General features: G+C 32.7%; 1 protein-coding gene across 2 annotated transcripts in view; it reads right to left on the bottom strand.

The window, feature by feature from the left end:
• Positions 1-430: 430 nt before the first annotated feature.
• Positions 431-15,196, bottom strand: part of LOC149788545 (carbohydrate sulfotransferase 11-like) — a 30,107-nt gene continuing 15,341 nt past the window's right edge. For both annotated transcript variants that reach the window (XM_089974573.1, XM_089974572.1), the window contains exon 4: positions 431-14,309. In XM_089974573.1, coding sequence (XP_089830699.1) covers positions 13,434-14,309 — 876 coding nt within the window. In that variant the 3' untranslated portion in view covers positions 431-13,433. The remainder of the gene's footprint in view (positions 14,310-15,196) is intronic.

Below are 15,196 nucleotides of genomic sequence, written 5' to 3' on the forward strand. Positions count from 1 at the left end.
AGACTTTTAATATATGATGATACTTCTTAAATTTGACTAATGATTCCTTTTCAGGTATCATATCTATAAAATTTATATTCACTGTAACACTGTCAACTTACTTTTCTGGTGCATTAACAAATTCCAAGCCTTATTTACATGTATATTTCTCCCAATCATGTTTGCTTACTAACTGATACAAATATGAATGTCTTTTATGCGAACACAATGGTATTTTTCAATTCCTTAAGACAGAAAAGTTTATCAATATGCTTAGCTTTTCCTTTTTCCACTACTCTAAAGGCTCGAACGTGTTACCTGCGGCTATTTCACAAACGTTTATATATATGTCATATTCAAATTAATTTTTTAATTACATTTTTTGTGCACTGTTGTTACATTTAGGCTCTTACAAAACGCAACAAGAAAAGAGTGAAGACAACAAGCTCTGTAAAATTTAACAAATAATTTATTTTTCTATAAAAACAAGGGAAAAATGAGAAAAAGAACTTATGGTTATACAAGACAAATCCATAGATGGTCCACAAATTAAAAAAATGAAGTCCTAGTAATAAAATGTCCTAATGAAACTGAGTCTGAATCCCGATGAAATTCAAAATGGAAGGCGATGACATATGCTGTGGTCAGGGTCATACTGATGTGTCAACAGTTCTTTATTGAATCACAGAAAGTATTATTCCAGTGTTTGAATTCTGTTTAAATTTATATAACTGTTCTTGTAAAAGAATTTATTCAAAGCACAAGTATTTCCAGGGAAACATAATCTCTTGGAATACAAATAATTTGAAGAAAAATTAAAAATTCAACTCAAACTGGTCACAACAAAACAATGTTAAGTGTCAATGGTTTAAAGCCCGACTAACTAAATTCTCCATAGGAAACAGTTATACACTAATTTAAGATGCAAAACGGATTCCCGTATGAGGGTCACATGATCATGTTTCTAGAACAAGATAGAAGCTTTTGACATGCCTAACATCGCATACTCCCAGTATGGCCTTTACTAAAACCAATGATTTTTACTTTAGGAAAGATTTTTAACAAATTTTTTAAAAAAAATTGTTTGCTAGAACCCTATACTGGCTCTGAATCAAGGTTAGGAACTAGGTCAACATTTGATACAATGCCTCTATAAAGTTGTTTATGTTAAAAGTAAAAAAACCTCTGAACTATTCTAGACAAATTTACAATATCATGTGATGGAATAAAGATTTTTAAAACAAACAAACAATTAAATTAAATCAAATATAAATTAAATCAAATAAACATATCACTGTAATATTATAGGGCATCTGAGACACAATAAATATGTGACCAACCAATATACTGCTGTTCTATCTGCATATGTATTTAGCAGATTCCACTGCACAGACACAATCAGTTGCACGCTCTATTTTTCACATATAAGCAAGACTTTTATCAGTCAGTTAAAACTATATATGAGGTTCTATTTATTGATCGATATTTCAAAAATCCACCCTGAACTTTCACTTATTTCCTGTTCAAATATGGTATGAAGTACCAGAGGTGAAGTACCCAAGATGTGGAAAAAGCATCAAATTTCTCTCTATTTTAGCTGTCACTCTTTTTATTTTGTTCTAAATCTACATTTCATATGCTTCTTCAAATGGTGCTTATTTTTGTTTTTGGTATGGCGGTGGAAGCATCCATGTAATGGTTGCGCCACATACACACATCCATGCGTAACTATTAAAGTAAGAAAGGATGTAAAATTTGCCTTTGATTTCCCCAATCAATGTGTAATTATCAAAGTCTGTAAGGATGTCAAATACGCCATTGCTATTCCCAATCAATGTGTAATAATCAGTCTGTAAGGATGTAAAATACACCACTGATTTCCCCAATCAATGTGTAATTATCAAAGTCTGTAAGGATGTAAAATACACCATTGATATTCCCAATCAATGTGTAATTATCAAAGTCTGTAAGGACGTAAAATATGCCATTAATAGCTCCAATCAATGTGTAATTATCAAAGTTGTTGTTGTTGTTGTTGGGTTTAATGCCATTTTTCAGCACATGATAGGCTATACATGGTGGCCAGTATCAATGGTGGAGGAAGAACCCGGGAAAATCCCAGAAAGAAGCACCAACCCATGAGAAAATACTGGCAAGCTTTCTCACATACCCACATTGGCCGAATCAGAGACTAGAACCCACGCAGACAGAGGAGAGATGGCAGTGATCTGTAACAGAGAGTGCTTTAGACCACTCGGCCACTCAGGGCTCCTAATTATCAAAGTCTATAAGGATGTAAGATACGCCATTGATATCCCCAATCACTGTGTAATTATCAGTCTGTAAGGGAATAAAATAAGCAAAATATGCCTTTGATACCTGTTAAGACTATGGTCTTATATAAAGTAACAGAAGAAAGCAAAATAACATTTTTTGGGAAAAAAATGTAACAAATAATTCAACTATGTTATAAAATGAAAATTTAAGAGGAACGTACAGTATTATGAATTAAATCCAAAATAATCCTTAAAAGTTCTAACATCAGTCAAAACGAATAGTGTTCCGATCAAATACAGGCCTCTACGGTGCTGATTACTAATATCCTTGAATATGCTTAGGAGCCAACTGTCTTGATGTATCACAATGACATTTGAATGAATTCACAATAATCACCAAATAATATTTCTGTCCAAATCCAATGAGCACTTTGCAATTCCAATGAACAATGGATGCAATACCTCCCATGTGACATACTTCACAATAGATCCACAAATTACACCAGAACCCAAATGACCTAATCATACAGTGGGAAATTACCCCAAACTTGTAAACAGGCTCATTATAAAAACTGAGTTTAAAACTTGTCAATAACCTATGTATAGCTCATGGATTTTACAGTCATGGAAAAAAAGTTAAAGACAAAATATAGATATACATAACAACTCCCCTCATAAAGAACATGAAAAAATTATAAAAAAAGCTTTCTTTTAGATATAGGTCAAACAAATATATATTAATATAATAATAAAGTTACATAGGAAGATGTCATATGAACGATACAAAAATATATACAAAATAAAGCCTGCACCAAAACTTATTGCATGATATCTGGTTAGTGATTTAAAGGATTTTTGTTTGTATTATTTTAGTGATGACATTGACAGATGAAAATGTTATGAATCTTTTTGCATGTGAATAAACACAAATCATTGATGATGTAAATACAGAAGGATAAATTTTATTTTCAGACTGAATTTGTGCTATGACAACAAAGAACTGTTTGAATAAATAGACTGTGGCAAAATATACTTTCCATTCAGAATGGCAATCAACATTTTGATAAACAAAGATCTTTCTTTTGTTTGAACTTTCTGTTCATCTTAAGTTACATTTCTATATAGTCAACAACAGAGAAACATTAATTCCTTTTTTTTTCAACAACTTCACAATAAGAGTCAAACTTAAGTTTAAATTAAAAGGAAACCTAATGCTCACAATATTTGAAGACTATAATAAAACAATATAAATTTCCTTCCATAGCTATTAAACAACCAAAATGGATTTTTCAAAACTATTTACTTCTTATGAGAATGAATTGAGCTCAACAACATAGCTGTATTGAAATTCATCAAAATACATAATTTAATTTTCCATGAACTGAAATAAATTTATTATAACTTTAAAGGTCATTTTCCTAATTACATTTTTTCCATTGACTATAATGTTTTATTTGTAGTCTGATATAAAAAAAGGTCAGAATTTGTTTGGGATGTCCATCTCCACTTTTTAAATAATCTGCAATGCAGTTTACACTCTCTTAAAATTGGGATGAATGGATTGCTATGAAAAAATTCAATTCAGGTAGGATATCTACCTCTTCAAACTTTGAGACATGCATAAAAGAAGTTAAACCAAATGTTGTTCAAGACTTATCAATTTAGTTTATAACTTCTGCATGGATAATAAAATGGCATGGGCAGTAACTCTGAATGGTATAGACAGTTACTCTGCCAAACTCTTTTATGACAATAATCCCTACAAAAGTTGGGGACTTTTGGAAACTATAAAAATATAAAAAGCCTACCTAATATTCCTGATGCCAACACTAACTCCTTTACAGGGATCCTCAAAACCAAGGTCCTTTATAGGGATCATCAAAACTAAGGTCCCATATAACAAGCCTCTGCTAGCAGGCAAAGCAAGGTAAAGAAGTACTTAAACAAACTCCATTTTTATCACATGATTGGTAAGACATAACAGTCAACAATATAAGTTCATACAAAATTGGTTGCATTCACCTTACATCTTACATTTCCAACATTGGTCAGGTTTTCTTAATATACAAAAATACACACTAGTAAACATATATGAAACTGGCAACAAATTTAACCCATAGAGAAGAACAAATCCATGATCTTTAATGATACATAGTTCAGTATACATGTTAAAACTTGTACACATTCACAGTATATACATACAAAATATGCAGCTAATTGGTAAGCAGATAGAAGTCCATGGATTCATTCTAGGATAACTGTTAACTTTGTTTTAAAATCCAAATTTAACGTAGACAGAAAGGTAGAATCTAAACTTGATATAGATAGAAACTTAGATTCCAAATTTAATGTAGACAGAAAGGTAGAATCTAAATTTAATTTAGACAAGAAAAAATTTACTCAGTCAGATGTAACATAACGGTAAAATCAAAAGTATGAACAAAGTAGCTGTTTTCATAATAGCTAACAAAATTATTATCTTACACAAGGTAAAATGAGATTGTCAATATTCAGATGGGCATCTTATCATAATGGGTATCCAATCAATGCCACTGATAGATATTCAGATGGGTGTCTTATCATAATGGGTATCCAGTCAATGCCATTGATAGATAATCAGATGGGTGTCTTATCATAATGGGTATCCAATCAATACCATTGATAGATATTCAGACGGGTGTCTTATCATAATGGGTATCCAACCAATGCCATTGATAGATATTCAGATGGGTGTCTTATTATAATGGGTATCCAGTCAATGTCATTGATACATAATAAGATTGGTGTCTTATCATAATGGGTATCCATTCAATGCCACTGATAGATATTCAGATGGGTGTCTTATCATAATGGGTATACAATAAATGCCATTGATAGATATTCAGATGGGTATCTTATCATAATGGGCATTCAATCAATGCTATTGATAAATATTCAGATGGGTGTCTTATCATAATGGATATCCAGTCAATGCCATTGATAGATAATCAGATGGGTGTCTTATAATGGGTATCCAGTCAATGCCATTGATAGATATTCAGATGGGTGTCTTATCATAATGGTATCCAATCAATGCCATTGATAGATATTCAGATGGGTATCTTATCATAATGGGTATCCAATCAATGCCATTGATAGATATTCAGATGGGTATCTTATCATAATGGATATCCAATCAATGCCATTGATAGATATTCAGATAAGTGTCTTATCATAATGGGCATTCAATCAATGCCACTGATATATATTCAGATGTGTATCTTATCATAATGGGTATCCAATCAATGCCATTGATAGATAAACCTATTTTCATGATGAATCAACTGTCATGAACTTTGTGGCTGTTCAAAACCACAAATTTAAAACCCCAACAAACGATTATCTCTGAAGGCAATAGGATACATTTCCACAATCCATCAATGTCAACAATCATCTATTCTGTCTTTAAATAATGAAAAACCATATAAATAAATTAAATCACAGCATTTAATACAAACTATGGATCATGGCATTATAAGATAGTCATATCTGCTTATGGTTATGGTCAAACAGACAAAAATATCCAACACAAAATAGTGACAGAAATGTAGCCTTTACTAAACAGACAAAAATATCCAACACAAAATAGTGACAGAAATGTAGTCTTCTCTAAGCAGAAAAAACTATCCAACACAAAACAGTATTATGAATGTAGCCTTGACTAAAGAGACAAAAATATCCAACACAAAACAGTCACAGAAATGTAGACTTGACTAAAGGGACAAAAATATCCAACACAAAACAGTTATAGAAATGTAGCACTGACTAAACAACAAAAATATCCAACACAAAACAGTTATAGAAATGTAGCATTTAGTAAACAGACAAAAATATCCAACATAAACAACTATACAAATGTAGCCTTGACTAAACAGACAAAAATATCCAACACAAAATAGTGACAGAAATGTAGCCAGTACTAAACAGACAAAAATATCCAACACAAAACAGTTCTAGAAATGTAGCCTTTACCAAACAGACAAAAATATCCAATACAAAATAGTGACAGAAATGTAGTCTTTACTAAACAGACAAAAATATCCAACACAAAACATTTATAGAAATGTGCAGTTATAGAAATATGTGTCAGTAAAGTAAGCAGTGAGCAATGCACTTTATGGGATACTCAATGGACACTAAATATGACTGTAAAGCAAGCAGTGTGCAATGCACTTTATAGGACACTAAATATATGACTGTCAGTAAAGTAAGCATGGAGCACTGCACTCTATGGGATACTCAATGGACACTAAATATGATTGTCAGTAAAGTAAGCAGTGATCAATGCACTTTATGGGATACTCAACGTACACTAAATATGATTGTCAGTAAAGTAAGCAGTGTGCAATGCACTTTATGGGATACTCAATGGACACTAAAATATGACACTAAAATATGAATATCAATAAAGTAAACAGTATGCAATACACTCAATTGCATACTCAATGGACACTAAATATGAAATGTCAATAAAATAAGCAGTGTGAAATGCACTCAGTTGGATACTCAATGGACACTAAATATGACTTGTCACTAAAGTAAGCAGCATGCAATGCACTCTGTGGGATACTCAATGGACATTAAATATGAATGTCAATCAAGTAAGCATTGAATGTTCAACAATAACCTCTTTAATTATCTTCTAAATTATTTCAACCACTTTACACTACACTGGTTCAAAAAATTATTTTTGTTTATTTTGCTAACATAATTCTTCAACTTAAAATAAATACTTATCTTCCAAGTCCCTTTAGTAAATTTACCTGAAGCACAGATCAAAGACTTGGAAATTAATAGATTCAAGTACAATATTTAACCAACAGCTCTGTAAGTATCATAAAAAAGGATGAAAAAAGGTTAAAATGTTTACGAAGGCACAAGGAAATAGGTTGCTTTCTTCCAATGTATACATATACCAATTGTAAGTAATTAGCTCAGGGCTCCTGCTAGACAGATAATGAGGTACCCTTGTCAATACCCCCACCCCATTTTTCTTTCCTATGCACCTAACGTTGTCTCCTGCAAAACAGAATAATGGGGTACCCCTATCAATTCTCCCACCCCATTTTTCTTTCCTATGCACCTAACGTTGTCTCCTGCAAAACAGAATAATGGGGTACCCCTATCAATTCTCCCACCCCATTTTTCTTCCCTATGCACCTAATGTTGACTCCTGCTGGATGGAATAATATGGTACCCCTATCAATTCCCCCACCCTATTTTTCTTCCCTATTTACCTAATGTTGACTCCTGCAAGACAGAATAATGGGGTATCCCTATCAATTCCACCACCCCATTTTTCTTCCCTATGCGCCTAATGTTGACTCTTGCCAGACAGTTTAATGGGGTACCCCTATCAATTACATCAACCCATTGTTCTTCCCTATGCACCTAATGTTGTCTCCTGCTAGATGGAATAATGGGGTATCCTTATCAACCAAATGTGCTAGATGGAATAATGGGGTACCACTATCCATTCCCCCACCCCACTGTTCTGCCCTATGCCCCTAATGTCATCTCCTGCAAGACATAATAATAGGGGTACCTTTATAAATTCGCCCACATCACCGTTCTGCCCTATGCCCCCAACGTCATCCCTCTACCAGCTGGATCTGTGCCCATTGTCATGCCCTCTACCACCTGGGTCTTTCCCCAATGTCATCCCTTGTACCACCTGGATCAGTCCTCAATGTTGTTCCTTGTACCACTTGGATTTGTCCATGTATTCCCTCTACAACTCGAATCTGTCCCCAATGTCATACCCTCTACCAAATGGATCTATCCCGTTATCTCCTCTGCCAAGAAAACTCACAATGTCATCCCTTGTACCACCTGGATCTGTCCTCAATGTCATCCCTTGTACCACCTGGATCTGTCCTCAATGTCATTTCTTGTACCACTTGGCTCTGTCCATGATGTTATTCCCTCTACAACTTGAAGATGTCCCCAATGTCATCCCCTCTACCAATTGGATCTATCCCAATGTTATCTCCTTTAATATTTGTAGCTTTCCCCACTACCACTTAGATCTGTCCCAAAGGCAGAGCTACCAAGCCTCCATACTGGCAGTTATTGAAAAGAGAGATAAAAATTTGTTAATTTTTAACACAAGTAGTGAAAAATTATACAATCACACTAGCTCTGTCCACTTTGTTTGTCAGCCCTGCATTATATGAAAATCCCAAAATAAGACTAAAACATATTATTTATGCTGATTACAAGTACAAGTTTATTTACAGCCAAATTTACTGTTACACGCGAACTTAACTCTATTTGTCATGATATGATGCTGTGGGAGACTTGAACTTCCTCAACTGGGCTATGGTAAAATTTCAGCACCTAAGGAGGCACTAAAGTTTGTCTTAATTTTATTTACAATAGGAAATACTCTTTCACTGTCACTGTTGCTATCTCCAACTGAGAAAGGCAAGTTATATTTAACAAGAAAACTCACAAACAATGCTTCAGCATTGGTGACATAAAGTATTCCAGCACTGGTAGACTGCAGGACTTGAGTTGGTGACGTAAAGTATTCCAGCACTGGTAGATTGCTGGACTTGAGTTGGTGACATAAAGTATTCCAGCATTGGTAGATTGCAGGACTTGAGTTGGTGACTCAAAGTAATCCAGAGCTGGATGTTCTTCATTTTTCCAATATCTATGTACTTTTTGCAAGCTGTATGCTTTTTTCACATAGTTCTACCACATGCCCACAGGGCTCGTATCATTGCTTACAATTCATTATGTCATACATGTACTATATAATAATATTATTATATAGTGCATGTATGACTGGTAAATTGTAAGCAACAATCTGAGCCTCTGTGCACATTCCCAATTCTAAAATTTGTAAATATTGTATGAAAAACATAATACATTGATGTTCGATGGCTGAATGCAAGGCTATATTTCACTTTTTGAGGAATACATGTGTTATTCTGTGGAGGTAAAATGGTATTAATCCATAAGATGAAACATCAAATTAATGATTAGTGGTGTTGGCACATGTGCATAAAAATATGAACTCAAGCAAATTACGATACATTTTAATCTTTCAATATCTGAAAAATTCCTAAACAAGAAAAAGTTGTCTTCATTTGGTGTTTTTTAAATAAATGACAGTTGCTATGAGTATGTACACGTGCCATTTTAAAAACAATCAGTTGGGCACCAGTTTCCCTCAAGGAAAAATGTAAAACATGTGTTTTAAATACAGATTATATACTTTACAATGTTTGCTACAGGCAAACTGTAACAAATGGATATAGTTCTACTAACATTGTGACTAGCAATACCGGACCATTATGGGTAACAGTGACCACTGATGCTAGTTTGATTAGCACTTAATGGGATAAAAATTATTTTATTCATGATTTACGCCGATTGAGAATTAGTGAATTAATAATATTTTTACATTCAGCACAAATCGCTATCGAGAGTCATGAAATTCATGCCAAAATCATGAGGGTTGGCAGAACTGCAAAGGCTCTATTGTACATTGCTAAAGAAACTCATAAACATTGTTTTTTGTTTGTCTGAAGCACACATTTCATCTAATAAGCCCATCACAGTGATTTCACCCCTTTTTAAATAAATGACATAACTTGTTAGAACTATTTGTAAGAGAAGACATACTTCAGCAGCCAATGTGTGTATAAATTCACAATGCACATATAAAAAATGCAAAAATGCAAATGTTATTAATAAACAGCACATTAAAAATTACATATTCATAAACATCTGACACAAAATTTACCATAACACAATCCATAATTGCACAAATAAAGATTAAGAGATAGACAGAAAAAGATCAATGTTGAGCTTATTTTTACGAGTCCATGCTCTTAAAATAAGAACAGGGTGAAAAGCAACAACCTTTTGTAGAATTCAACAAATGATTAATTTCCTCTGAATACAATGTGAAAATGAAAAACTTACGGTATTATGAATTAAATCCCAAAATAATCCTAGAACTATAGACACAAGTTGTAATAATTTAAAGTTCTGAATAAACTTTGGTGGAAATCTAAATTAAGCCCAATGCTAAAAGTGCTGATGTGTTTGTGATGGCTTGTAAAGTGTTAATGTGCCAAGTCTTTTGTTAGATCACAATAATACAACCCAAGAGGAAATCCTTATTTGAAATTTTCATTATAAATTCAAGTCTCTATTTTAAAGAATGTTATCTGAGCACTTTTGTATTTCCAGAGTAGAAATAATTTGAATAATTTCTAATGAAATACTGTACACAACAATAACTTTATTCTGCTTGGATGTTAAAGCATGAATGAAGAATTTTTCCAGTTACAAGACTAAATAGTCCTCTACTTGACCTCAGGTCATAATTAGCATTTTCTCAACAACAAAAACTACTATCTAATGGAAAATAACCTTCTTGGGAAGCTCTTAATGTTTACAAAATAAAATGTTAGCTGTATTTAGAAAATATGTTACTAAAATTATAATATAAATCCTGGACTGTCAGGTACACCAGGGGAATCTCAATAACCTAGACCCAGACCCAAATAAACAAGTTTACTTCTCTTAACAATTATAATAATAATAATATACCCATAGACAAAGAGCATATTTTAGCAATGTATTATTAGTTTAAAGAATAAAATAAAAATAATTCCTGTCAAGTTGAAAATAAGCCTGATTTTGGACTAAGTTATATCCAACATATAATATTACATTACTTTAGCATATATATATCAAACAAGCTAACAAACAATGCAAATTAGATATACATAACATTATATGAAACTATTCCTTGAACTGACAGCGACATTCATTGATATATTATCTTTATAATGAGATCATGTCTTCTAACACACACACACATATATATATCACACACACACATACATATATATACTGTTTGTATATGTGCAAGTAATGCAAACAAAGGCAGCTACATTGCAAATATTTTCAAAAGGTCCAATTTAAGTTTGTTAGCTAAGGCAAAGTTTGTGACAAGGGACTGTGGAAGGATACTTTTAACAGTATGGTCCTAAGTCCTATTAATCCACTATAGCCAGTGCCTCAGCTTACAAAATACGCAAAACAGCAAGCTGACCCTGTACTATTTTCAGGTACATTACAACTATTAAAAAACTGACTAGTCAACTTCCAGCACAAAACCCCAGAATACTGAGAGCCAAAAAAACCTTGTTATATGTCATATATCAAAGTTAAAGTACCAGCATCATAAGTGGAATCAAACAGGCAACAGGGACATTTATGATATTTACAGAGAGAAAAAAAAAGATTAGAATGCTATTAACATAAAACTGGATGATAGGCTATACATGACACACAGTTTAACTCAATGTTGCCCAACCAAGTATGTAAACTGAAATAATTTATAATAGCTACACAAATTCAACTCTTTTTTTCACCTAAATTTCTTGTTTCAGTCATGGAAGACACACACACATATAAAATGTCATGTGTAATAGCTCAAAGCTTAACACTCCACACCACAGTTAGGGTTTTATCCAACTCCACCTCTAACACCTGGATATTATTAGACAGTGTAGATGGGTGTAAATTAGTGGCAGGTACAAAGATATGAGTGGAAAATTGTCAATGCATTTTTGAAATGCTCTGTATTTCCTTAAAGCAGTGTGTCTGAATCCCTGGAAGCCTAAGCAACTATTAAAAAAAAAGTAAAATCATTCTGCAATATCTTTTATCTAAAAGTCAATGTAAACTATCCATTGAACAATGCCAAAAAAAACAAGACATTTACAAAGCAATGTGGATTTCTGATTTGAAAAAAATAAATGCAAATAAACAAAGGCCATGATACTTAACATCAATTTTTCAAAAGTCACTAATTATTGAGATTTTTTTTCATGCAACCAATGGTTTCATGCAACAAAGATACTGTCTTTTAATATGGCTATATGTCCTTAAAAGTCAGCAACTTTCTTTGACACCAAAAGCAACAAAAACAGTACCTGAGAAACAGCTGTCAAAAGTGAATTCAGAAATAGTTTTTTTTAATGTGTGTAAAATATAAATTCAATTCAAATTACGATCTAAAGGTTAAAACCAATTCAAGGTACTATGGCATAACAAAACAGCTGATCTTGTTTGATCTCATATATGTAACACTGATTTTCAAAAAGCAATAATATTATAGAGATTATGAAAATTAATGTTATCACATAAAAATGATTTCGGAAAACTTTATGTAATTAAAAAATACTGTAAATTACAGTGAATTCTATTATTTTTATTATGTATAAATTTATTGCTACAAACCTTAAATTTAAATATCAAATGAACAATTATCCCACTGAATTTAAATACCAAATGAACAATTATCCCACTGAATTTAATACCAAATTAATAATTACCTCAATGTGAATTTAAATACTAAATTAATAATTATCCCACTGTGAATTTAATACCAAATGAAACATTTGCCCGCTATTAACTTAAATATCGAAAGAACAATTATCCCACTGTTATAGCCCACTGCGAATTTAAATAAATATGAACAATTATCCCACAGTGAATTTCAATATCAAATGAACAATTATCCTACTGTGAAAATTAATAGGATCCTTCCCCATTCCACAAATTACTTTAGAACCATGAAAATTTATATTTTCCATAAAAATAACTGAATTCAGCGTATACAAATTCCATGATGATAATTCTAGTCAACAGAGTTAAGTAAATATAGGCAAGTTAAATGCATCCTGAATAATATTCAGTTACAAAAGTGTAATATTACATAAAAATAGGATTCATGCACAAAAAAACCTGTGCTTTTTGCACTGCAAAAATATTAAAAAAGATAATTTAAATTCAAGTATAAAATACAATTCTCATGGATTTCATGTAAATTTTTAGTCCACTAGTCCGAGATGAATACATTTAGCACATCATTAATAACATTTCAAGTTTTTATGACTATTCCTATGAATCTGTAGTTAATGAGCATCCATGATATTAATCAATGTTCTATTAGAGCTCAACTCTGAACCACTGCAATACTGCGCGAATAGTTAACAGTAGGAAACTACTTTTGGAGGCTGGAAAAAATGCAGGACTAGTAGATTTATTACAAGCCTATTAGTCCTGAGGGTTATCAAAACATCAACATACAATTAAAACTGGATCCTAACTATGAATGTCATCTTTAAGGATTCTTAAAACTTCTGGGTAAGGGTAATCAAACAGTAAATAATCTGAGTAATACACATTCCAAATTTGACTAAGTAGGTGTTTTGGAACTTGTCTGTAAAACTCAATCAATCTGTCTTTGGTTTTTGTTGTCTTATAGCTGTCCGATCTTTTGGGGAATTCAACATGGTCTGCAACTCCAAGCATCTCCAGTAGACTCTGAATGTCACTGTTAAATGTCTCATACTTTCCAATAAAATCATATGGAATTGTACAAGGCTCACAGAGTGATGTAAACTTGTCCCAGTGTTCATTGTATTGATTCTGTGTTTCAGGATCCATGATGTACTGTATAAATTCATCAAACTTCACATCGCTGCCTGTTTCTATGGACTGCTTGCTAGGTAATACACGGAACTGCCGTACAATTTTTCTCCCAAATCTCTGGTGAAAGTAGGTGCTGTTTTGCAAAAATTTGTTCCTATATGCTGATAAAAGTCTTTCAAGAGGTTCACGTACAAATATGACTTTCCTGTAGCTCTTTATTCTTTGTTCAGCTTCCTGCTGAGAGTAATTATCGAGGTAGGTGAAATACTTGTCATAGGTTAAGTGAACATCTGCACTTTTGATTGACAGGAGATCAGAGGTGTTCATCTTGCCAGTAAGAATGAGAAACATGCGTTTTAAATTGGTACATGCCACTTTTGGTATGTAACAGTAGAGAACCTTGTATTGATCATTAACAATAATGTGACTTTGAGCCTTGTGACCTGGCATATTTGCAATAAGCTCATCTGCTTGCAGTTTTTCACATCCCTGCTTCAACACTTCCAATCTTTTTTTTTGTTCTTCCTCAATACTTAATTGTCTTTCCTGGGGAGAAAAAAAAAGAAGTAAATAATTGAGAAATGTAAATTTTTCAGCTTGGTCTTAGTTCTAAGTAAAAGTTTAATCTTAACTATACATTTGTTAGAAAAAAGAGAAATCCATATCCTGCTGCTGTTGCTGATGTTGTTACTAGTGGTAGTGATAGTTTGCCATAATTACAAAATTTTACACTGGTTTACACACTTGCATATATAACTAACTTAAGGAATAATGAGCAATTTGCTGACATAAATATACATATGCCTCTTCTACATCCCACTCCTATCCAACGAATGAGATGACTCTACAATCAAACAAGAGACCCATGCAGGCCTCAGATCATTCACCAAATAGACATTATCTGCCTAATAGCCAAATGCAAGAACATGTAACCATGAAATCTGGATCAGTAGGATGCATTCTGTTTACATTTCTTTAAATACAGCTGATTCCATATGTCAAGAAAACACCTGCTTCAAAGTATTCACTAGATTTTGTATCTTCATCCATATTTGAAGGCAGATCAGCACCATCTGTCCAATACTGAAAGGCCACTATACCAGGATGCTTTGTGTCAAAGTCAAATTCTGTGCTGCGGCTTTTGGAGATAAAAGTTGTGTAAATGTTGCTAGTGTACAAAGTGCTTTAAGCCAGGATGCTTTCTGAGAAGTTTGGTCAAATTCTCTAAAGCATTTTTTCAGACGGAATTTGGTTCATATTTAATGGCAGACTGACATCATATCTATCAAGTTGGGTCCAGTTCTATTAAACACTTTTGGAGATGTCATTTAAAGATTCTACTAATTTGAAAGGTCTTTATATTTGGATGCTGTATATCAACTTTTGTCTAGTCCTATTTGGTGGTTATGTCGAAGTCATTTAAAAGTGTATAT

Source organism: Sinohyriopsis cumingii, chromosome 11 (genome assembly GCF_028554795.1).
Source record: "Sinohyriopsis cumingii isolate HCF-2022 chromosome 11, ASM2855479v2, whole genome shotgun sequence".
Classification (NCBI taxonomy): Eukaryota; Metazoa; Mollusca; class Bivalvia; order Unionida; family Unionidae; genus Sinohyriopsis; species Sinohyriopsis cumingii.